The 27,347-nt window shown below is 27.5% G+C and overlaps 1 protein-coding gene and 1 non-coding gene across 4 annotated transcripts in view; both read right to left on the reverse strand.

Moving 5' to 3' along the window:
* The window catches only part of LOC132921140 (Kv channel-interacting protein 1-like), a 411,785-nt gene that overhangs the window by 174,560 nt on the left and 209,878 nt on the right, over positions 1-27,347 (reverse strand). For all 3 annotated transcript variants that reach the window (XM_060983998.1, XM_060983999.1, XM_060983997.1), the window contains one exon: positions 11,974-12,405. In XM_060983998.1, the coding sequence (XP_060839981.1) occupies positions 11,974-12,343 (370 nt within the window). In that variant the 5' untranslated portion in view covers positions 12,344-12,405. The remainder of the gene's footprint in view (positions 1-11,973; positions 12,406-27,347) is intronic.
* On the reverse strand, positions 2,035-2,191 carry LOC132923548 (U12 minor spliceosomal RNA). Its single transcript, XR_009661203.1, has one exon. It is a non-coding gene; the product is annotated as a U12 minor spliceosomal RNA (small nuclear RNA).

The following is a 27,347-nucleotide window of genomic DNA, read 5'->3' on the forward strand; positions in this document are numbered from 1 at the left end:
ACTATTGGTATTATTTGTTACGTTTTTTTTTTACTTTTATGAAGACATACTTTGATATACAAATTTAATTTCGAATAAAGACCTGCATAATCACCTAATTATAACTTACAAAAGGTACTAATTGTTTATTCGTTCAAAATTCGATTTTTATGTATTGAAATTTCCAGAGAATTATTTGTTTAAGAATATGAAATTAAAAATATAGATGTGTTGTTTACGATAAAAATAGTTAAAACATGTTTTATAAAAATGTTTTGTAATGATTTATAGGCATGTCAAAATATTTAAAAAAATATTTTCATAAACATTAATACATTGCGATAAATCAAGTCTTCGCCTTTAAAAGAATCGCCTTGTGCTTATATTTGATATTATTATATTATAAGTACATAATGTACACCTGCAGCTATTACATTTTGACCGATAATAATAATATGCAAGTGCAATTTAAAATACTAATAAGTAATAGGTAGGTACTACTGTTCAGAGGTTCCATATACATAATATAATATTAAACGATATAATAATGATACATAAGATAAAAATAGCAGGTGAGTGTGTGTGAAATACTGAAATATTATACATATCCAAATCATGTCAGGTACTTAACCGCAGGTTAAATTAGTTGACTCGTATGATTTCTACTGCGCAAAAAGTGCCGTGCAAAACATACTAGTTATTAATATATATATTTTTATAGGTAGGTTAGTAGGTAGGTAGGTTTATATTTAATAATTGATTTCGTTTACATTTTTGCCATCGGCGTTTCGGCGGTGAACAAGTCGATTAAAGTCATCGTTTTATTATACAAGACTGCTCTGTTTAAAATATTCTTTACCTCTTACATGCACATTGTAATAAATATTATACTTTTTGCTTATTAGCTTAAATAATATTATTATTACAATAACACAGTGGAAATGTATGATAGTAATTGATGACGATCCGTAGATGAGTAATAATATATTTTATTTTAACCAATTGGTTGCTTCATTAAGTATGTTTATTCATCATACAAACCCTTTAACAAATATTTATTTATTTATTTTAATTAATACATTATAGTATTATACTTACTTCGGGTAAGGAAGTAGTGTTTTATGAAACAAATAAGGGCTGCAATATTTTTAATGCAAAAACACAGTTTTTGTGTTGTACCAATAGAAATTCTATTCTAATTTACTATTATGCCTTTCACTTTACAATATATATATATTATTACCTCCATTTTATTAAAAATATAGTTATACATAATATAGCCATTAGCCCGACTACTAGTCATATTATACTTCATACTATCGCGTTATTTTCGTTAAAACTACATAATATATGAAAATATTATATTATGTTCAATATCTAATAATATCTAATAATACGAAAACGTGTGACTTTCGATAAAATATAATTAAGCAACGTAATGCAAAAGCCCCAAATCGTGCAATTTTATGCGAAACAAAACTATTTAAATAAATCCAATTCACTGGATTCGGATTTATAAGTCAATTCTAAGAAGGTTTTGAAACGCAAAATAAAAGGTTGCAAATTCACACGAGAATCTAGTCATCACGATTTAAAATAGTAAATCCGTGCTAGACATTGATTATTATTATTTATCGATAATATAAACATTATAAACTGTACAGCGTAATGTTGTACACGACAATATTATATTATATAATATTTTATCGTGCATATCAACGAAAACACGTAAAAGAAAAATACGCGGAACACGAATCGCTAATATTTTGGCCACCAGATAGCTCCACTTGCGGCGCTGGAAATACGACTGCACCACCGTCGACGGCGTATATTGTATAATATTATACATTGCGCTATCGGAGTAGCTCAGAGCAACGCGTTACACGTTCGTCGTAACTCGTGTACGCGCGTGGACAGATACGACGGTACATCACAATTCGTACCAAAATCAATATAGGAAGGGCTGCCGAGTCGTAGTCCCCACGGCGGCACGCGACGACACCCATCATCGGATTGGGGCCGACGTATACACCAATTTTTTAAAAGGCCGATCATAGGGCAGATCGCTATCGCCCGACCAGCCCGCAAAGTAGGCGGACCGGTCAAGGGGACGACCTATACCCTTCAAAAAATTTAAGGTAACAGTTTATGACTGTTGAAGCCAAGCGTCACCAAGGCTTGTAAATTTTCCTTACTCATTAGTTTAAGGCACGATCGTAGCACCGTCGTTCACCCGCCCTTATGCGCTGTCCGTCCCGCGGCTCCGGTGCAGAGTGCACGTGCGACGCGGCGCTTTTTCGCGCGCCGGTTCGGTCGGTTCCGGATTCTGAGTGACCGCCGACCCGTCGGATCGCGTACCCGATGCGCACCGTGGCCGTTCGCGGAGGTACGGCGGTCCGCGTCCATTCCGCATCACGAAAACCGATGTGTCTCGCGGTCGGTCCGGACACCGCATCGCCAATAGCGCCATCTGCCGTCGACACACCGGCGCGGCGGCGTCGCGACGAACGCGTAAAATAATCATATCATAATAATTCATAAGAGGTCGCCACGCCCGCGAGTACTGTGCGCCCGTGCACGAACAAATACCCTTAAAACACGACGAATTCGCGTTAAGCGAATTAACAGATTTGATGTGTTTAATTATACTTTATTAGTATTGATATATTTAATATTTAGTTATTAGTGTTATTACTAATTGACTATTCTATTATATTTGTCTATGGGTTTCTAGAACGCACTTGAGGCGAATCCTTGAGGTTAGTTTTTTTTTTTTTGCTGTAAAATTATTTGAAATAGTTAGAATGCAAATAGGTAACTGCGATATAGGAGTAAAAAATAAATAAATTAAATTCATAAAATCTTAACACCTAATTTGAGAATACAAATTCCGTATACAAATAATGGTCTTACTATCATAACTTATGAGTTTGATGATAATAAAATTATAATAATGTATCAATTCATACTAATATTAAAAAAAACACATTATACTATATAATATAGGTTTTAACATAGTATTACATGAAATAGCTATACATCATTTTATAAGTAAATGGAGACAACAACAAATGCAAATATGGCATTTTCTTAAATGAATTGATATTCGGGACTGAGTTAAAATACTACGGTATTAATTTTTGTAAATTTTAGTTCTTCAATATCGTTACGGCTTAATTCATTTTTTGCTGTTGTCGATTTTACTACAGAAGTAAGGGATGTGTGCGACGAGAATAAATTATTGACCTTCGAAAGACAAATTCTCAGAAATATATATGGACCTATTTTAAACCCTAATATTAGCGTAAAAACGCAAACATAAGCAGACCATAATATAGTGCACGCAATTCACTAGGTTTTTTTGAGATCAAAAAGGTTAGAGTAAGGCTGGTCGTGTGTAGCGTAGAGAGGGTGAACTGATTAGACAGATACTCATTAATAAGCAAAATAAAAAACGACCCGTGGGAAGACCAAGGCAACGGCAACGGTGGATTGAATATGCAAAGGATCGAGAAATTTAGAGTTGGGTACATATTTTGAACACGGCCGACTGCAGCTGAGTTGCAATATGTCTGTTAGTACTAATAAATAAATAATATAATCAGACTAATACTATAGTGTGCCTGTTGTGCCTATACTTACGTGGAAGATGGACTGATGGGCAGGTGCTTGTTACTAAATATTATGGCCTGTTCATTATTATACATGTATATAATATATATAGCCATACCTACAATGTAGGTCCTACATAGTATATTAGGATATTTTTAGAAAATGTCAACAAAAATCTAAGAAATATTGTTCTTTTTTTTAATGATAACAAATTTTGAAACTTAATGTAGTATGTTAGATATTATATCGAAATTAAAAGTTTAGAAAAAATAAAATATAAAAATTTACTTTAAAACATTAAAATATCATGACACCGTGCAGGCGTCATGATGATTGTTCTCGTCAATATCGAAGCTGGATTCGTAATTTACGTTCTATAAACATAAATGATAATGAAGTAGGTACCTACCTTTAATAATATTATATTTATGCCTACAACGTTAGTGTTCTGGGAAAGTTGCATAAATCTGTTTAAATTTAAAATAATAGTTACAGGCGTTATAGCTAAACTACGCCTACACGGGCTGTCACGCGTGTTTGAAATATTGTTACTTCGATATTCAAATCGTCGTCCTTAATTCACTCCAAGGAAATACTACAGTTGAATACATTTTATGACTTATAGATAGGTAGTTAATTATTTGTCAATACCCGTGAAATATAATACAGTAATACGTAATAAACAGATGTATGTGCTTATTATTATTATTCTTTGACATTTATATGTTATTTAACAGTATAATATAAAATATAGATACATTAAACGCATTAAAATATTTTTGTTTCAGTAAACCCCCACAATAGAATTAATATCCCATTTAAAATTGTCTAATAATTTATACATAATATATTGATACGTTAGCATTAGCAGCATTAGGTAACTAAACGACTAAATTATCTAAATTATTAAAACGGTGATTAAGTGATTATAATTTATAATCACTTAATGTAAATACTAAATTGTGTCTTTAATCATCACTATTGTTTATTTTAAGTACGTTAACCTATGTTATGCGACACAGCGTCACCAGTCACTGACGATGAACATAACATTAAAAAAAGACAAATATTTACCGACATAATTTAATTGAATAGTAAGTAGGTACTTTAGTAGGCACTATAAAAATAGCTCTCTAATTCAAGCAACATGATATTTCATTGAATCTGAATTAACTATGGTCCGTGAAAGACACGCAATCATAATGAATTTGAATCCGGAGGGTAACGTTGCAAACACTATAAAGAAAAATACTTATGATATTTCAAAAAATAAAACTATAAGTTCGGCCAGTCTAGGAACTCGGAAGTCACGCGTATAGTTCGAGATAACCTATACTATTGTAACAGAAATATTGAAATATTGCATACGTCTACGTCCACTAGATATCGTGCAAAAATAATATATTGGATTGATTGATAGTCGCTTTATAACTTTATATTACCATTTTTTTTTTTTTTTTGTAGTATGTACTAAATATTGTCAGTATAGGTACTTTAGTGATTTATTTTATTATTCTCAGTGAACAATATATTGTATAGTATGTTATCTAAATGTATCGCTAGATGGCGCGCGCCATATGGAATTAGTACTAATGTTTTTTCTCTTGAAAAATAAATTGTCAAAAACAACAATAATATTATTACATGAAATACACCGTAAGTCTTAGGAACAGTACGAAAACAATAACCTACGGCTTAGCGACTGAATAGCTATGCGGCGATTATACATTTATACGAGCAAATTTTTCCTGTCCGATATTATTACACTTTATTTTTGTATAATATGTTAAATTACATAATACAATTATTGTATATAATATTTCAATGTGTATCAGTGTATGTATGTCGTATGTAGTACATTAGTACCAGGGGATCAGAAACGTATAGTTACGTTTCAACATTATTTTTCTCGTTTTCACCACACATTTAGACATGATAATAATATGTATCATAGAACAATGGTCAATAATGCGATCCGCAAGAATTATAAGAACAAATTTTAAAATTTATATCTGTTAAACTATTTATAAATAATTAATATCATATTATACGGGTATTGAACGCGTTTCTTTGTGAAATCGGAACCTAAATGTACTGATAGTATCTGACTATAATCATATACCTAACTGTTGTCTAATGAAACGATCGGCGTTCAAATCTTCATTATTTTGATTTGACAATGTTCGGTATTTTATATACATACAACGAAAACGAAACAGAAATTTCTCGAACTCTATACCGTTATAAGTGCGTCAATCAGACGACTGTCGTTACAAATAGTTCGTATAATATTGGAACATGAAACGAATAGATTTTAAACGGTACGAGATTGAACACAATAAGTATGATATAATAATATTATTTCGTTTTGTAAAGAAAAAAATAACTCGTTTAGCGCTTCCCTCGGGCAGAATATTTCACTGTTATAATACATAATATCGTTGAAAATTGATACCAAATTTACAGATGGTATATTATACATAATGCATTAAGGTATATTATGTACATTGAATATGCGGCTGATTTTGGAAATGATAAAATTTCAACAAGTATTCGAATCCCCGTAGCATTTTTAAAACGGAAATAATGTAAGCGCGGGTACGCCGAAACGTAAAAATGACAACGGTCGTTTTTTTCGTGCAATACTCTTCACGAAGATTGCTAAAAAAGATCACAATTATGGGCGGTGCATCCCGGAATTTACACCAATTTTTTTATTTGTAAGTTTTGAGCTGACGTGCAACTATGTGTTTATTACCTACTATTTTAGTTTCTATACCAAATTTTACATTGAAGAAAAGTCTGTACGTGAATCCGACTGCAATACTGGTAGTTACCGTATACCTATTTATACCTTAACGTTTGGAACAATAATATTAAAAAACTAACCTATACACCTAACTATACATATTAGCACATTACCTATTTACTGATTACATTAACAGTTAACATAATATATTTAAATTTACAAGTATTGAAGTATATGTAATATTTATATTATATTTGCAATATTATTTTACAGCATTAGTTATGGCTTATTATACGTCTTACATATACCTACGTATTATATACCGACCTACTCGTGACGTACCTATTCATACCTGTTCAAAATGTTCACGCTTCCCACGATGCTAAATTTGTTTTTCTCTTCGCTATTATAAATTTCAATTTATAACAAATAAATTAATACTGTGAGCATAAAATAATAATAGCAGTCACTCCTCCTTCAAAATACCTCTCTGGACTCTGGTAGTCTGGTTTCCGTGTATATTGTAATTATTGAAGTAGACTTAACCCATTTTAGTTCTTGATTATATATTTATTAAAATTCTAATTCTTAGAATTTGGCAATATTATAGCATATACTTAAAACTTAATGCAGTGGATTTTTAAAAATATTTTACTTACAGAACTTAAGACCTTCGCGATCTTGTGACTATTTTATCAAGGATTTATTTGGATTTTAAAAATTTACACACTACATAATAATTATGTGCAATTACAATAAATTCTAAATAACTATCGTAGATGTGACCTAGGACGAGAAACCTGTGAATAATAAATCTAACCACTAAAAATTGTCTGACAGCACTAAACACGACTATATTTTTTTTTTATCAAGGTTTTAAGTTTGTATCAACGGAAACTTATATGATCTCGAAAAGTATTAACATTTTTGAAAATATTTCTTTATGTTATTTAAATTCATTACAACATGACAATAAAAATAGTATATGTTTATTTTTCATAATTTTTTATTATTATCAATTTCCATTTTCTTGAACGATTGGAATACCTTATAGATTTCATGTTCCTAAGTAGAGTACATTTTGGGGGACGATTAACAAGTATAGTTAATTGAATTAGTTAAGTGTTTTAAGTTTACAGGAGAAAGATAATGGATTTTGAGAAATACGTGTGACACTCCAACATCACATAAACTAGTATCGTAAAAATCAAAAATAAATAGTATTTTTTTCAATGTCAATATTCATTTTATTTAATTAAGTATTACTAATTACTTGTGTGTTGTTTTGTATACGAATATTTTATCAGTGAAATCATTTAATTATTGTTATTTATCGCTTACACCTACACAGTTTTATACACGTATATACGCGTTTGAATAATATTATAATATAAAATTATATACTCTAATATAACTTACAGGACAATAATATAATATATATATATTATATATTTGATAGTCACTCATATACAGATTCACCATTTTCAACCTCCTGTATTTTTTGCTTCCCTGTCATCATCTTTATAAATATATAATATCAACAATAAACATATTTAAATATTTTCATAAAAATAAAAAATCATGCCACGATGATTTCAAAAATTACTAACAGCTAGTGTATCTATATGCAATATTATAATAAGTTATGGTTAGAAGTATTAAATATTAAGAAACCGACTTTTCAAAACTGTTACGACTAATTCGCCTTGAATAGTCCTACTGCTCGCATTATTCAGCTACGAAATACTCGTTATTACTTTTATTTTTAGGCACCTACGCCCAATAGGTATGGAAAAACGTTATGAAACTTAATTGGTGCAAACATTATATACATCATGAGATTGTAATTAAAATTAATCTTTTTTAGTGAAATAAAAAAAAGCACCGTTGATAATACAAGAAAAGCGTTTCATTTAAAGTACACAATAATAATTAAGGTTTTAAATGTTCGAGTATTTTCTTTAAGTGCGTATTATATTGGTTATTGATCTTTGGTCATACAATTTGTTCATTTAAAACGTACCATTTAATATAACATAGTTTAACACAATAATCTTATTGAAATTATATTTAATATGAGTATGTATCATTAATGTATTATGTTCATTCATACTGTGTGATTAAAGATATTGAGCACGATTTAAATAAACTGTATATACCTATTATAATAGTTCTAGACTTTTTTAACATAATTATTCTAATTATTTTCTGATGAAAACTTTTAAGCATATCATATAATATTTTTAATCTGTTCATAATTATAATAATTGTATTCACACCCTTATTTATTCAAGTACAAATAATACTGAATCAACGCTATGCAAACATAAATTACAAATGCTTTTCTGAGCACATTATATATATATATTACATGTTTATGTTTATTCTTATTTTACCTTTTTAATTACTTACTTATCTCACTTCAAGTAAAAACTGTTTTATTTTTGTTTAAATGTATAAAGTGTAAATTGTAAATTGTATGTACACATCATTTAATAAACATTAAAAAAAAAAATGTTTTTATAAATGTTTTTTTTTTTATCGTTTTATGATTTGTTTAATGTCTGTATGTCTTAAATAACGAAGTGAATTAAAATTAAAATTTAATATCAGCTTAGTGTTATATTAATTGAGAAATAATATTAATTTATTTATCAATTATAATTTACCGAATAATAATATATTTTATTATACTATATCTATGTATATTTATAATCAACTTCAAAACCTTTAATATGTATAATATGATTATATTACCCCTATCCTAAACCATTTAATATATGTCTGTTATGTCCTGTATACATGGATGTCTATTATCTGGTAATAATATCTAAAAAAAAAAAAAAAAATGCGTAAATAATAACCAGTAAACAATCACCATAATAAAATCAGTATAAAATTGTACATTTGTTTAGTATTAAGTATATATATGCATTACTACTAATATTATTATGAATAACCAACGTTAATATTCACAAATTCACGTATTTTTATGTATAATACGAATCATGGTTTCATATGGACATAATATGGTTTACCCCACAAATATTATATTTTATACTAGGCATATTTATTATATATTTATATCTGCAACACTATTATTGATAATTAGTTATAAAATAATAAAAATCTATGTCAATGATTTCTTCTCCTTTGTTTATTCTTGAATATTGTTTCTTCTGATAGGTACTTCGAGATGTAATATACTTAATATCATATGATGTCTGTAGTAAGTACCCTTATATTATTATACGCATATGTCTATATAATACATATATCAATTATATATTTTCAATACAACATAACTAGGTATGTTCTCCACTATAATATAGAGTTTAGAGTATAGACTATATTATATTACTACAGATTGACTTAAATACGGTACTTAAATAACAACAATAATCAATTCCGTAACTGGGGGGGAGGGTCCAGCTAGGGGTCTGGACCCCCTCCCCCGAAATTTTTAAAAGTAAAAATATTTTAGTTTTTAGATTTACATTTTTTTAATATATTAATTTCTTGTTATTCTAAATGAATAATATTATTTTCTAAGAAAATTTATGAGATGAATGTATTTTTAATTTGTCTTCAAATTTAGTTAGCTCTTAATAGATACTTATATTTTGACTTACCTGTATTTACTTTACCTTATTACAGCAATATTTTAAATAAAAACTGTGTAAATGATCCAAAAAAAGTATTAAGAGATACACTATTGTGTATGCTGTAAACAAACTGTGTTATCTCATATATTGTCTGCACATACTATAACCACAAACGTGTAAGTATAATAAACCTTCTTACACAAAAATATATAACACGACGCAGGATATTTTATCCAATACAATAAAAATAGTTATATTATGACGTAGGGGAGACCTGGGCTAGTTGGGTACAAGAAAAAGTTGATATTGTTTAAGCTCGAGCATTTAATTTGGTCACTTTATAAATGAAAATCAGTGCATTGTATTTTAGGGTCCTTTATACCACCATATGTTTCCTTTCTTTTATTTTAATCAATTACACTGTTTTATTTGTATTCGTGTTTTCATTTGTAAGAAATTAACAATTACATGATTATTTTAATATATTCTAATCAACGTATAAAAAATAAAAATGCATGAAATACGATGTAGTATTAATGGTATTGTACTATTTAATTGTCTAACCGTAATTATGTTCATACGATTCATTATTGTTTCAAAATAATGAAAAAATTATTGTTGGGGATATTTATTCTACTAAAATTCAAACACGTAGGTTTGTATATTTTATAAATTATGTTATACAATAATTAAATTTGCTATGCAGACGGTTAAAAACATAACTGTAAGTCTAAAATTGAGTGAGCTAATAATACATTATAAATAAATTTGTTTTATTTTGATACTTTGTACAAGTGTAGTTTATTTTTATCTTCCAAATTGATTAAAATTAAGCTGATATCAAATTGTATAACACATATTTGATTTTAATAAAGGTACCTTGGAATTTATTATTTATTATTTTTATTCTAAAGGATATGTGGCTTATTAATTATTATGTATTTTGTATTTTAACAATAAGTAAAATAAATAAATATGTGTTGCTGAATGCGTAAATTATGAGATATAACTTATGATGACTTAGTATAAACCACCAATGGGGAAAATTTGCTTGGTTATTTATTTTTAGATTTATTTGTTTAACCCATTACTAGTGGCGTATCCAAGAACTTTCATTAGAAGAGGAAGTTATCTTAAAAGTAATCATACATTTCAGCTAATTATGGTGGTAGGACCAATGACGTTATAATATATTATGTAGTATGAAATACGGTTCCATGTATTTTTAATTTTATGCAATTTTACAGGGTGAATACTTGTTCTACGAATTTCAAGTCTAAGCTTGCCATACATGTATGGGGTAATTTATATTTGTTAGAATAAATTGATGAACACTTTAATTTGTACTAGCATATGGCTGAAAATACATATTACCGTCCAATTCCATATAATTTGGTTTTTAAGGGGGAAGGTGATTTAATTAGTATGTGATAACAACTCTAATACCGAGCAATGTCACAAAAAATAAAAAAAATTACAATAGAATGGAATATAAACTATAACTTCTCTTCTCTTAGGCACTGTCTTTTACCGTTTAATAATAACTAAGATGATGGGTAATTTAAATTAGTTATGTAGCGTCGTGTGCCTAACCGTTTAGTGTAGTTTGAGCTTTAAAGTAAAAAAATAGTGTAGTGGCTAACCCAAAATAAGTTTAAAAGTGAATCAACTAGCCCTGATCTGTAAAATATATAAATAATAATAATTAGGGGTGGGTCATATTGAGTTTTCACGAACTCGAACTTATTTATTTTTCATTATGTTTAAACTCGAATCTTATCCAAATAATCGAAGTTTATAGAAGTTAAATATAACAAATCAAAATATTTAAAATAATAATATAGGCGAACGCCTTGAACTATTTGTACCGTTCAAAATGTCCGAATTCGAACTTATAATTAATACTTCCAATGCGTTCGTAGATTCGAAGAGTTCGAGAACCCACCCCTAATAATAATACATAATCTGTAACGCAGCAATAAGGACCCGAAAACGTATTACGGGCAAAAAGATAGTGTTTCCGTTTACCTTGTACCGGGTTGAACCTGCGCTTGATGTAGTTCAAGAAACGTCCGGTTATCGACAGATTCCGGTGCCTCTGCGACCGTTTCCTGCCTTCCTGGTGATGGTGGTGTTGTTGAGCTTGTTGCCGCGACGAACCGTCACCGCAAGGGCCACCACTAGTTCCCACGCCACCGCCTCCACCGCCACAGCCGTCGGATCCTGCGCCACCCGCTTGCTGACCATGATGATGGTTTTGGTTGTGGTGGTGGCTGTGATGGTGATGATGGTGGTGGTGGTGCTGTTGCGACGTCGACCCGTGCTGGTGCTGTTGCGTCTGTTGCCGGTTGTCCCGCCGTTCTCGGCCGTAATTTTGATGCGCTACCACGCTGTACATGATGGCACTGCTGACGTAGTAGTCGTACGCCGCGACAAAATCATTCGTTCATCGCACACGGCCTGTGTGACACACGTAAATCAAGGTTTAACTATAGATATTAATTATTCATCCTTATGGCGGGTAATATCTCATAACGATGAATTATCGGTGTCGTTATACCGAGAATTCCTACTTTAACGGAGTAGAAAAAAATTGATGGTCTCCTCCCCCCGCCCGATATAGTATTTTCAACTCAGAAAATGTATACTTATTTTAATGAGTTTTTTTCTCAACACAAAATTGATGTTTTAAAATTTAATTTACATCGTACCGATTGACTATGTAGTAATAACTCCTAAAGTGATTAGAATAACTCTAAAAGCGGTTTTAAGTTTGTCCTATAATGTATGTGATATTTATTTCCTTACTCTTTTTTATTTCATTCCCCTAAATTATGAATATCAAAATATGCAGACAATTATTCTGCTTTGGAATATGAAATTAAAACTCTATGTCGTCATTCAAAAAAGTAAAAACTTAAAAAAAGTATAAGAATAAAAAATATTTAAAAATATAATTTTTTAATAAAAATGTTGTTTTTTAACAAATTGAAACCATGTAAAAAAATGTTTTCAAAAACATAAATACTTTTTTAAATAATGAGTGTACAATGATAAAAGAATCACCTTGTATATATAATAATATATATATATATATATAAAATTAAAGTTGTCATATCGAAATTTTATATTTTAAATTACTAGAAACGAAAACAATAACAATTTAGAAGAATTAATCTTAACTATACTTTTTCATCCACTTATCACATTCAAGTTACCAATTTGAATACACATTCTTAGAATTCTTATCGTTTAATTATAAAAACTGGTGTATTGGAAAAGATCTTTTATGTCGTCTACCAAATCCGCGAATATCTATCGCAGATGGTTTTCTTACGTGTACGTCTGCACATAATATTTCACTAATGTTTGACTTGTTACAATAACACTGAAGAATGCGAATAAAACATTGAAAAAACACGACTACAGCAACTCGCCGTTTCCATTCTCCGTAACATAGACTTAAAATAATATACTTAATATCATTTAAACCAATGGTAAAAACTATAAAGAAATAATTAAAATAAAATAAAATACTGTCCTAACTTGAAATCTTAGTACAGAGATAAATAGACATATAAAGATAAATATACATATGATAAAGTTAAAGTTAATAACAAATAATGTTACATATAAATTCATACAAGAATTTTGCACTCATATTTTTATGGTGATGTTAAATATTATTACATATCATTAAAACTGGTTCGTTTACAGTCAAGAACTATGAATTTTGATTGTAAATATATATAAAATATAATGTTACGATTAGACGATGCTTGCCGAGTAAGAATTTTAAATGTTTATACGAACTAATGTAAAGAAATTATTATAATTATTATAAAATCTATTTAAAAAATATTATAACTTTAAATTATTCAATATTCACTTGAAAATATTTTTTATTGTAGTCATACAATTACTTTTACTATCGCTTTTTAACATTAAATATTCAAGTACAAAAATTATGATACCTGATTTTGTACAAATATTGTATTCATAGACGCAATTTCAATAAAAAAAACTGAGGGTGCTTAATATCTTCATTTTCCAGGTATAGCGTTGAATTAGCTGCTGATTATAATATTATAAAAAAAGTATTTGAGGGTGCTACTTTTAAAATTAGGGTTGCTAATACCCCCTAAGCGCCAACCTATTTGCGCCTATGATTGTATTTCTTTTTAAATTACTATTTAACTTATAAAATAAATATTTATTGATCTATACATCGTAATCATCGTATAAACACAGTATTTGTCCTCGAAAAAAATCTTATTTTTTTTGTTTGCTGTGTGATTTAAAAATACAAAATAGCTAATTTGGAGGCCTTATTAAAAAAAAATTAATATTACATAATTTATTGCTATCAATGTTCACAGAGATTTTAAATTAATTAAACTACGATTAAGTACAATAAAAATAATAATAGCTAGTACTAAAAAATAAATTTAGTATTCTAATACTATTTATTAAAGAATAATATGTAGTATAATTAATAATAACAATAATAACGACGTGGCTATAAAAACACAGTTATAATTTAAAAATGTCCAAAAAATCATTATACAATCATTTGTAGAAAAACAAGTTGTAAAACATAATATGTATTATTTATTATTTTATGTTTATTTAATGTTATTTTATTATTAAATGTTAACATATTAATTTAATTTAAGTTGAAAACATAAATAAAATATAGTGGGTCTTAACTATAATATTTCTGAAATTTCTCATCTATTTATTAATATTATATTAGGTATGCATGTATGATATAATTATAAAAAAAAGAAATTGAATTTAAGTATTTTTATATTATAACTTATTTATACTCTGCGTGTCCAATACAATTTTCTTTTAGGTATACCGTAAATACTATTTAAGGTTATTAATTTATTACTATTTATTACCCATATATCGATGGTCCATGTAATCAATATAATATGCGTTCAAATTTTAATTTAGATTATTTTAAGGGGTATGCGTTGTATGATTATTATATTTTTATCGTTAGTGTATATCCTCAAAATGCCTTAATCCAACTAGCGATACACACACACACACACACATTCGCACAACATATTAACACTATATGATATTGTTTTTAATAATAACAATTATGTATTATTATATAAATAAAATATAATATCTGTAACACGATATCATGAATATTATGTTTGCACTATAATAGTGTATCTGCTGATCGTGTTGCTTACGGGCTGTTTGAAAATACAACGCTGTAGTTACAATATTTCCGCTGAAGGCGATTAAAAAAAGTGATCGGTCAGGTATGTGTGTGCCCGCGCGCTTGTCGCCCCCTTTACCTGTGCAATATAAGTTTCCACCACAGCCGCCGCCGCCGCCGGTTCATTGTCACACAAGGACAACGGTGAAAGGCGAAATACACACACACGCGAGCGCGCTCGTGGACGCGCACCGGCGCGTGTGCAATCTTTCCGATCTCTATACTCACAAAACACTACAATAATATAATATGTACCAGAGGTGGTGCTTAGCGTTCTGTACATAATACGTTATTTTTATGACCTATAGAGAATATAATATTATTATTTAATTTAAAGAGCAATATTATATTATAGAGGATAAGCAAAAAAAAAAATTGCATAATAAATTTATTATATTTTAGAGCAATTTTTGTCTTACGCGCACGCGCGTTAAACAAATGTGTTAAGTAATTATCTATATTATAGTCGCCTGAACTTGACTGGAATGCCAAAAGCAATAGGACCTCCGGTTTGTTAATCGCCAAGGCCGAGCGTGTTATATAGATCACTATTTGAATTATTTCAATAATGTCATTTTTTTTTCTTAATTACTTTGAGCCCCTTTTATCTCTTCCAAGGGTATCTACTATTAATATAATAGGAAGTACCCAATATAGAACAAATGTATCGCTATCGATTATTATAGTGATCTGGTTATCATGTTTATTGAATCAAGATTTCATTTTTTTTTTATGCCATTATTTGATTAAATTGAATAGGATACTAAAAAAAATATATATGTATCTATTTTATATAATGCAAAAGTTTTGGCAAATAGCTTTTGCATTATAATAATAATTATGGTACATTTTATAAATATTCATTTATATCAAATATCATGTCTAAGTCAGCACATAACTATAATAGGGGATTCATACGTAGGTATATCATAGTTATAATGTAGAGTTCTAAATTAGTTTAGGATCGGGAGTAAAAAGTTTAATTTAATTTATAATTTTATTAAACGATCTTGATGGTAACTTACTATATTATTTTTCTAATAAAGTTGACGACATATCTATGTAATAAAATCTCGTTAATCCTGTTTAAAAATTGCAATTTATCAAAAACTGATTTAGACAATTAAAAGTCTTGATCAGCAAAAATATACACACAATTTGAATATTTTTGAGAAATTACATTATTTCAGTATAAATAATAAATTTGCATTCATCCAAGAAATGGAAATTGTCACAATAGTAATAATTTATAATTTGAAAATATATTTATAATATATTACAATATTAATACACAAGTAAATGGAAAATAAATGTACTTATAAAATTTAATTCTTTTTCCTATTTCGTTATTTCCAATGTTTATAATATATTGTAATTGTTATTTGAACAAGCAGATTATACGCGACTATTACAATAGATCTGTGTAGGTACCATAATTAAATAATGCAATTATGTAATTTAAAATTATGGGTGTGTATCTCTCTCTTTCTCTATCTCTCTCTCTCTCTATATATATATAATTATTTGTATGTATGTGTTATTTGTTCATATAATCATATTAATTAATCCTGTGACTTATTCGAAATATGAATCGTACTTAGTATGTATATAATAAATTACAATTTTAAACATAAGTACACTGGACATAATTTATTCTTCCTTCAGATATTATTATATTTTCGGTGTTCAATAATAATTAAAACACTAACTTTATATAAGATAATCCTAACTTATAGTAGACATATTTTGTTGACATTCGCGTATGCGTTGAATTCTCTTGACCCAATTACGTAATGTATGAACCCAAAAAAATATGTTCGCTAAATAATTTTCAATGCGCTACTCAATAAACTAGTACAAGTTTGTACAACTTATTAGACGTGGGAAGAAAAATAATAATTATTATTCGTTGTCCAATGTCGTATCTTATGTCCAGTAACGTTTTTTAATCAGCTCTAATCGTGCGCAAGCATTTACGAGCTCAAATAGATAATTATTTGCTAATATTTAATGTCTGCACATATAACACATAAGAATAAATAATTGATGATAACGAATAGTTGATTTTATTATTACTTCACGTATACCTTATAATGATGAAAAGATTTATTTATTTATTTTTAAATAGGTCAAATGTAGATGCTATATACATCGGTTTCATTTTGTCTTACATCGTCATGTTTTTTTGGAATACATTTATTGGAATAGATATAGCTGATTACAACTTAACACTGTCAAAGTTGAAAAATTTGAAATGTCAAAATATCGATTTAATTGTATCGTTTATTGACAATTCATTTTTTATCAAAATGTGTTTTAATTAAATTAAATTAAATTTTATAACCATTTATGAATTTACCATAATTTAAATTTATACGTATTATACTTCAGAAATGTATTTAATTTTAACGATTTGAATAAATATAATGTTTAACAATAAAATCTAACGGATATAGTAAAATAATGCATTATTTAAATACTTAAGTAAATTAAATAACTAATGTTATACGTTGAAATGTGTTTTCTTCTTAATATTATGTATTTATAGAACAATATTAATAAAAAATAATTGTCTTTGGAATTTATTTTTAGGAAAATTTTAAAACTATAATGATTCTGTAATTCATTTTTCTTAAAATATGTAAAAAAAATTTATGCTCGAATAATCCAGGAAATAATATTCACTAAAACGAATCAAATAAAATAATTTGAAACCTTTTTATTTTATTTTGTTCAAAGTTGTAAAAGTATAAATTAATTATTTTAATAATACTTAACTGATATTTTGTTGTTGTTGTTCTTTTTTTAGGTAGTGGATCTATTTTTTTTTTTTATCTAATTCTGTGAATTATATGCTTTAATATTATTGTAATTGTTATATAATATTTAAATTATGTGAAAGAGATAAAAATTATAATTTTATATTGAGTTTGTTTTTATACGGAATTAAATCATTATTAATGAATAGTTATTTCTTATTAATGGATTCGAGAAAATCTCTTTAAATTAAATTGGTGGATTGAAATTAAGGGGCTTACTATAATCGGCTGTCACCAAAATTAACTGACGGGTCTTAGAAATGGCATACAGACTTTGCATTTTTTTCTCTTTTTATTAGTACAGCGATTAGTTTATTAGTATAGACATAAAATGATCAACAATGATAATAGGTAATACTATTATTATGAACCGTCGGTATTTCCCATTGATCAATCGGAAAATTCACGGCCACCGGAGACACATTACGTGTCTATTTCACCTCTCAAACCCATCAACCGCAATTAAAATTGATTTCCACGCTATAAGCGCTATTTACAGAATATATTATTGCATAAATATAGATGATGTCCAGGGTCGGTTACATATTGACTTTTACATTATCATAATAATTATGACGTGTTAGTATTCTCTGACAGCTTATAAATATTTAGCGCAATTATAGCGTACTGTTATTCGCTGTAATGCTGTATACCTATATAATTGTAATGCATTCGACGAGTATGTATTATATATTTTTTATTCACAATTGCAATAAATAATATATAAACCTGACGTTTAATTTATTATATTATCGAGTATAATTTGATATTGGGGATTTATTGAGACTTGGAAAGTCGGAACCACATATTTATAGGCGCAGGACCGATAAATTCGGTGGTACGAGTCAAATTTATAATATTATTATTGAATATTTAATAATATTACATACCTCTCATATAGACAAAGTTCGTTTGAATAATAAAAAAATATAATTTCTATATTTGTTGCCGTTAAATTAAATTCTTGGTAAATACTCACCTACCTTATTGCAATTTGCAATGGACACGACGTGATTCTAGATATTAAAAAAAAATTAATTTTTCTTATTTTCGTAAATAATTTAAATTTAGTCCCACGTAAACTCAAAATAATTTAGGTTCTACAATACACCAATAACAGTCTCATTTCTCGGACGATATTTATAGTCAAAAGGAAACGTAGCGTGAACGCGGAACAATTCTGAGAGATAATTTTGTATTGTAGTGCGACCGACATGTTTCACGATGATGGAAATGCCCTCTTGTGTCCGAACAGAATAATTAATGAAGACCCTTTTAAGGGGCTTTGCTACTAGACAGGGGGTTTGATACGGGAAAAGCCAGACACCATTGTCTGAGGACATCTATGGTTTTCACGCTAAGAAACGGTGAAAAGGGATTTTCAAATGAACATCCGTTTTGAAAAACGCCATAAACGACTTCCCCCTTGTTTTTATTGTAACCACATTATTATGTATGACTTTGAATACTAATGACTGAGATTTTTAGTTTAGGTTAGATACCAGTTGAGTATTTTATTTAGGATCTTAAGTGTAAGAATTCAAAACTATTGTTTCGTAAAACTATTAGATTAATTTTTTTATTCGATTTGACCATACCTGTTGTATTGATTGAAACACATATTATAATAAAACTACGTTATATATTACTTATTATTATTATATATACAATTTCTATTTAATTTTTTATTATATAAAAAAATCAAAAATATTATATGTGTTAACATAATATAATACATGTGTGTGATTCAAACCGTCAATTATTACATAGATTACATCTAAAACATAAGGTGAACTATTAAACAAAATGCATATTTTTATTGATTTTATATGCACGTAATTATTAATTAATAACAATAAATATATATTTATAACGTGAATACATTAATAAGAATTATTAGTTTTTTTAGGTGTCATTATGTAATGAAGTGGTTTGATTAGTATTATTAAAGTATACTGTATCACATTAGCCTATATTATTAAATCATGTTTTTTTTTTTAAGAAAGTTTCTATCTAATCATAATAATATGCTGATACTTATAATTTACGAATAAATTATGTAGTAGGTAGGTGTAAAAGATACCATAGTTACTATTTGAAAATTGTTTTAAATCATCGATTATTCTTATTATATAAATCATATTATAGATATATTGTATAGGTGTATTGGTTGGTTATTGACAAATTAAAATATTTTTAAGTGCTTAATTAAAATTCAATATGAACATTTGAATGTAAACGTACCACCTATTTGAACATATTACGATATGTATTGATTTGGGAATTGTATTTGCCTATTCTGTATAGGCTTTAAGTTAATTAATTTAGTAGTTATTAGTTATCTAACGAGAAAAAACAACAGTCACCACTAGAAGATGAATGTCTAATATTATCTAAATGAAATGTTTTTTAAAAACATTTTCAAAAGTGGATACGTCTCAATATAATGAATTATTATTATTTATTAAACGTGAGATATTGGATTTTGAAGTGAAATTTTAGATTATCCTCAATGTTATTACAACCCAACAAAAGAGTTGTGATTTATATAAATTAACTAACTAATCATTAGTTACTAATATATTATTGTAATATTCAGAAGTATTTAATTTTTTATCTTTTCTTTAATAGAAATAACATTACAAGATAGTATGAGCACATTATTATTCCACGAAAAAATATATTTAATATATTTATCAGATATTAGATCACTTGCCGATCGTCCTATATTTTCCAAGACCGATAATGTTTAACCTTTTCTAGGCTCTCGTCTTTCGCGCAACCGAATCCGCTCAACAAGTGGTTATTGCGTTATAAATTATATTATTAAATCAATATGTTAACTTATACAACCGAAATAGTGATTTACAGTTGTCGAATGACACATCACACGGCTACGTACTATACGGCTTGTTACCGTAACCACAATGTATAATTTTATTATAATATATACCTACCCACATGGGCTTATAAACGTATTTTTTTGCATTATCATAATGTTTTCCTACGATATTCTGCACTTTCAGATAATAAACACATGTGTCTGTACGTCGTTTGAGACAGATATCGGTCGGCCAGACCGGTCGTCAAAAACCGGTTACTTAGCAAGTCTACTATACCGCAGTTGATACCGTGCACTTTCTTTATTCGAATACGGTAACACGGCACCGGAGGCGACATTTGCCCCCGGGACCAAGTGGTCTCGTCGAAGGAGTAGGACGACGACTACAACGAAAGAGAGGGGTTTCGCAACTTCGCGACTGGGTGTTTCGTGATGTAATTTAAACGGTAGCAGTGTTTTGCATTTAGTGTTTAATTGCGTTTTGTAATAATATATTATCGTTGACGTTTTCCCAATATAACACTGTACGTATAGAAATATCGTGGACACTACAATTATATTAATATGTTCTTTTTAACATCAGCCTTTTCGAATATTATTCACCTCCGTCGTATTATTATATAGGTATATTATCTACATCGTGCACTGAAAATGCAACATTGGTATTATAATATATGTAGGTAGGTAGGTATCAGAATATATATATATATACACACACATAAGCAAAGTGTATTCGTGGACAACCAACCGCATCTGCGTGCCAAACGAAACGAGCAACAATCGGCATATACCTGCAATGGTCCGTGACCAAACGGCAGAGATTGTAACTTGTATGTAGGTACGGATGGAAATAAAAATAAAGGGTAAGAGTGAAACATCGGTCGTACAAAAGATAAAAAGATGGAAAGAGAGAGAGAGAGAGAGAAAGAGAGAGAAAAAGCGCTATATTATCCTTTCAATACAATATTTTTTTCAATTCCAACTGAGGGTATAAACACAGATTGTCTGCGTTTGCCTAGAGAATAGACGTGAACACGTGATTAATGACCATTTCATCGCCATTAATCCATAATTCATTAGGTGACATTTTTATAGTGTTTAAAAATTAAGCCACGAATATTTTCACGAATTAACTTCCAAAGTTATATTATGATGTGACTTAATTTTATATGTGTACCAGTATACCTATAACAAAATACCAGAATTATACTGATTTGGACTCGACCTATTACATTAAATTTGTATTATTAAATTATAGAAATCCTTGACAGCAATGTCAACGTTTCAAAAAAGGACACGAGTATACACGTTGCACGTGGTATTTTGTTAAAATATATTATATACCTAATTATTTAACTACCTATCAATTATCTTATAAATTCTATTTTCTTACGAATAATAAATATAATTATTAATAGTCTTTTAATATTTCGATAAAAAAAGGAACTATATTCATTAAATATTTTGTTGTTACCTATATATTAATTGATTTACAATTACCTAGGTACCTATCTTAAGCTGTATTATAATATGGTAATTATACATAAAATCAAATTAACAATTTTTTAATATATAATTTTAATAAATGTAAAAATAAAATGCTTTTATAGGTGTTGGGCGGAAAAATAGGGCAACTCTTTTTAGATATTTTGTGAGTCGTATTTATATTATTCCAGTAAGATTCTATATAGATTCAGAAATTATAATATGATAATTTTTGAAAAATTAATAAAAATACAATATATTATAGTAAAATAAGTTAAAATTATTGCTGTAACTGAAATAAAAAGAACTATACAATTCGTATACAAGACGTATTTTAATAATTTGTGATTACATCTTATAGATATTTTCCATCTTTTTTTTTTTAATAAAAGGATTTTATTTATAAAACTGAAAGTATTATAATATATTGATAACAATTATTGAAATGAAATATTTTAATAAAATAAAAATAAATATGGGTATTAAGGTAATACAATTAGAATTAGTATAGGTGTTCTCCGTTAATTTGAGGTACCTAATTTTTTTTTTTGTTTATTGTTCTATTATTTATTAACAAAATTATATAATATTATACTACAAATTGTTTTTATTTATTTAAATTATAATCAATTAAATTTAGTTATTATCATAATTATTATGAATTTATGAATAAATATAAGAATGTTTCAAAATCAAAAAAACTACTAACAATTACTAAATTTCGTTTTTAAATAATTTATAAAAGTAAACTATTTATTTTAATAAGGTTCAACTCAATGTATCATTGTATTATATATCTATTATATTTTATTAATATGATTATGTCTTATAATCTTCATCATATTATTAATGATTGATATAATAAATGTATTTTTTAGAGAATGTTGTAAAACTGATGGCATTAACAAAAAAGGTTTCAAAATAAGTCTCGTATATAAATTAATACAATAAATTGATCTAATTTACATATTTTATATTAGATCAAGAATATGCCAATTTAAATTCAATTTTAAACTTAAGAAGATAATGGATTAAATTTCTAAATAAATAGAAAATAGAGTTTTTATATTAAAAAAAGTTGTTATATAAAATTTTAAAAATAAGACAATAGTAGCTGTACTAAAATTAAAAATTCTGATAAATAATTTTATATTCGTGCCAAACTACTTTATTGTATAATAAAAAAAAAATCTAAAAATTAGATTAAATTATGGATAAGTATTTCGTATTTGGCACTACTTTTGTTTGTTTTCCATTGTTTTCGGTAATAAAGTGTTAGTAATTGAAAACTAAAAATATTTTGGGGGAAAACAGTATTTTAATATAATATTTATGTACAATTTTTAATCTAAATAATATTTTACATTTATTATATAAGATTGTTCGAAATATTTGGGTAAAAATTAGATTAATGAAAATGTTATGAAAACTAATTTTATCTATTTTCTTCTTATAATCAACAAAATATTTTAAAATTGTATGTTTATTTAGAGATTTATAATGATCTAGCGTGTAAATGTTTAATTAAATTAAATTAATTGTAGTTAGATAATCACATCCGCTTTTGATTTGTATTATGATAGAATTTCATTTCATGATTTCATTAAATTTAAATAAAATGATGTGGTTTCTAAAATTAACAAATCATAAATATAATTTTAAACACAATTCAATTTTATAACTAATGAATGATAAAATATCAAACCTAAATTACGATATTTATTAATGATATTATATTTAAATTACATAGTAAAATTTGTGACAAAATTATCGTCAAGTTGTATTTGTATTTGATTGACATTGAAACAATAAAATATAAAATCAACTATTAAATATTTTTCATATTAAATATTATCTTACATAGACTTTGTAATAAAAATCATAACAAATGCATGTTTCCTTCAATGATCAATGACGATCGATTAAATGAGGAAATCAAACTGATTTTGTGTATGCAAGTGTAACATAGTATTAATGTTCCTAGAAAGAAGGACACATAAAAAAATAAAATAAATAAAAGCGGTTTTCATGATCAGATTAGCCGTCTGAATAGAAAATTTAAAACGTATTACTATACTTATAAGTTATAATAAACATATACATTATAATATCGAATATCAGTCATCATAATTATTTATGGTGGTTAGAGTCGCGTTTAACACCGCCTTAAAATTTTAATGTAAATGTATCTGTTATTATTGTTTTTATAATTTTAATAGGATGTTAAAAAGTGTAAATTAAAGTTTTTTAAGTTTTATCGTTCTTATAGATTAATTGTTTTTGAAAAACTTAAGGTACAAGTTTTTTCTATTAAAAAAGTTAAATACATTTAAAAAGTAATATTATCTTTTATTGAGTCCAATGAAAAATTAATTAAATCTGTATAAATAAGGTTAAGGAAGTTTGAATAAAAACAATATTATCCATACTATTGAAAAATAAAATACAGTCAAAACGATGTGACATTTATAGTTTTATATTCAAACAAATATTAATTAAACTATTTTAGATTTGATGCCACATTTTTCAGACAGCAAAAAATGCCTATGACAAATAAATAAATCACCATACAATTTTATCAAGTTAATACTTAAATATCATAGGTTTTTGGTTTTTTTTTTTTATTAAGACTGTTTTAAAAAATTGTTACAAACGTAAATAAATGTAAGATAGTGTTTATTATATTAGTTCATATTATTATTCAATATCATAATACAAATTTAGCACACAAATATTGCGCTCTCGACGGATTTAATTAACTTAAAAAAAAATATATATTTAAAATATTTAATGTTGTTATTACATAAATATTATAATATTTTGTTCTAATGTTTACCTACTCTATGTTTATGTACCCGGTAATAATGAATAATGTGTACTTCATTGAAGAATTCTTCTAGATATTAATATAAGATACGATTTCAACATAAAAGCTTATTACTGCACTGATATTTTGCTTGTATCTTTGAAGCATTTCTATTGTTTAATAGCGTTCTACTTACGTTTCATCATATAGTTATGTATACATTTAGTATGTAACCTTCTTTCCGAGAGTAACCTTCTCAGATCATTATAACTTATTTCTGGGCTAACTTTTTTCTGGTGTACCTACAGCTTTATAATACGTAATATGGAACTTTTACTATGTTGTCCGTCTATGCACATCAATCGAATATTATTATTATTATGGTCGCATAAATAGTTTTTGACGGTTTAAGTTGTATTCACACTGTTACGAATAAGAAACAGTCAAGTATTTAATTTAAGGTAATTATTGAACATCAGAAAATATTCATTAAACATGGATATTAGTTAAATCTTGAATTAAAGACATTTTTATAGTACAGATAATTACAATAACAATGAAAAAGCAATTCCAGCGTGTCAAATAATATTATCTCGTGTTCATGCTATCACGTGGGGACGAATTGGAGTAATGCGGTGTATAATTATAGCAGGCGTATAATAATATATTACATTATGGGTCGCATATTTGCATTCAACGGTTAATTATCAATCTGCCGACTGATCGCATTAAACCGGTCGTTCGCCGTAATATCATAATGCTCTACGGTAGAATGAAATTGGCAACATATTAAAAGATTGTCCGATGAGCCGCAATACCGAAGATAAGCGTGCGTTTGTACACCGCGTGTAATATTATGTTTAGTTATGCGGTGCCTTTCATTGCAGTGTCTACGAGTGCAGGCGAACTTGTGGGTAGGTATATTATAGGTATAATATATGCGGTTCTACACTGTGACGGCGGCGGCGTTGTATTTTTTTTTTACCTGTACTCGGATCGGGTACCCGCCAATCGGATTAATTATCACGTCCTTTACTATATTATACGGCGAAACGTTGTTATATAATATTGTAACATGAATGCGATTCAACATCAAACGGAGTTATAATAATACTTTGTATATGGAGTGCACTCGAACGTTGTTCGCATGTCTCGCCGATGCATTATATCAATATTATGCTATTGAGTATTGATACGTTGAATCATATTTAAAAACATGATATAATATATATTATATTAAATACCGAGTCGTAAAGTGTTATTATGTATTATCACATCATTATACGTCCGCGGCCATGGCTCACTGTTTAAAGTATAATAATATAATAATGACAAATAAGAACACGCGTAATGTTGCGTTAGAAATATTACCGTACCCTTTAGCGATATATTATATTTATTAGCGTATAAAATATGGTTTCAGGTGAATTTTAATTGAAATAATTAACAACCCGATGTTGAAATCGAGCATGCGGGCATCGCGTAACGTTTGCTTTTTGATAAAGTCTTACACGATCAAAACGGATTTTTATCTTAACCGACTCCCTATTACGTTTGTCGTACGGCGAATAACGTGTTTAAAAAATATCGGCATAGGACTATGATTCATATCGCAAGCCATCGATGATTCCGATTTGGGAGTGTATAGTTGGTAAAATATTTTCTGAGTTCAACACTTGAGTTATTACATTGTCTACGATTTTAGAACACGATTACAAATTAGGTATATTATATAATATAGTATGGTATTTTAATTCTATTGATATTATATTGCAATATCATTGTACCAATATTATTTAAGTTTAATATTTTACTATGAATAATTGATAAACCATATAAATAAAAGAAAACAATGTTTTTCATTAATTTGTGCTTTTATAAAAACAGTAATAGAAAAAAAACCAATATAACTAGATATTATTAATTATGAAAATAAAAAATGAAAACCACCAGTTGTAGTTAATGTATGATTTAAGTTTTGAGTCGTTAATAAAAAAATAATAAAAAGATTTCCAAAATTTTAGTAATAAATAACATTTAGATAGTTTAAAAAAAATAGATTAATATAATATGTTGTGTTGTGTTTACATATATCTTTAGGAAAATATCTTACTCTAAATTGATTGATTTTAAATGCATTATAAAATACTTCTAACTATAAATTATAAGGGTCTAATGTGAAGTGTTTTCCTTTTTTGTATAGAGTTT

The sequence above is a fragment of the Rhopalosiphum padi genome, chromosome 2 (assembly GCF_020882245.1).
Source record: "Rhopalosiphum padi isolate XX-2018 chromosome 2, ASM2088224v1, whole genome shotgun sequence".
NCBI classification, from domain to species: domain Eukaryota; kingdom Metazoa; phylum Arthropoda; class Insecta; order Hemiptera; family Aphididae; genus Rhopalosiphum; species Rhopalosiphum padi.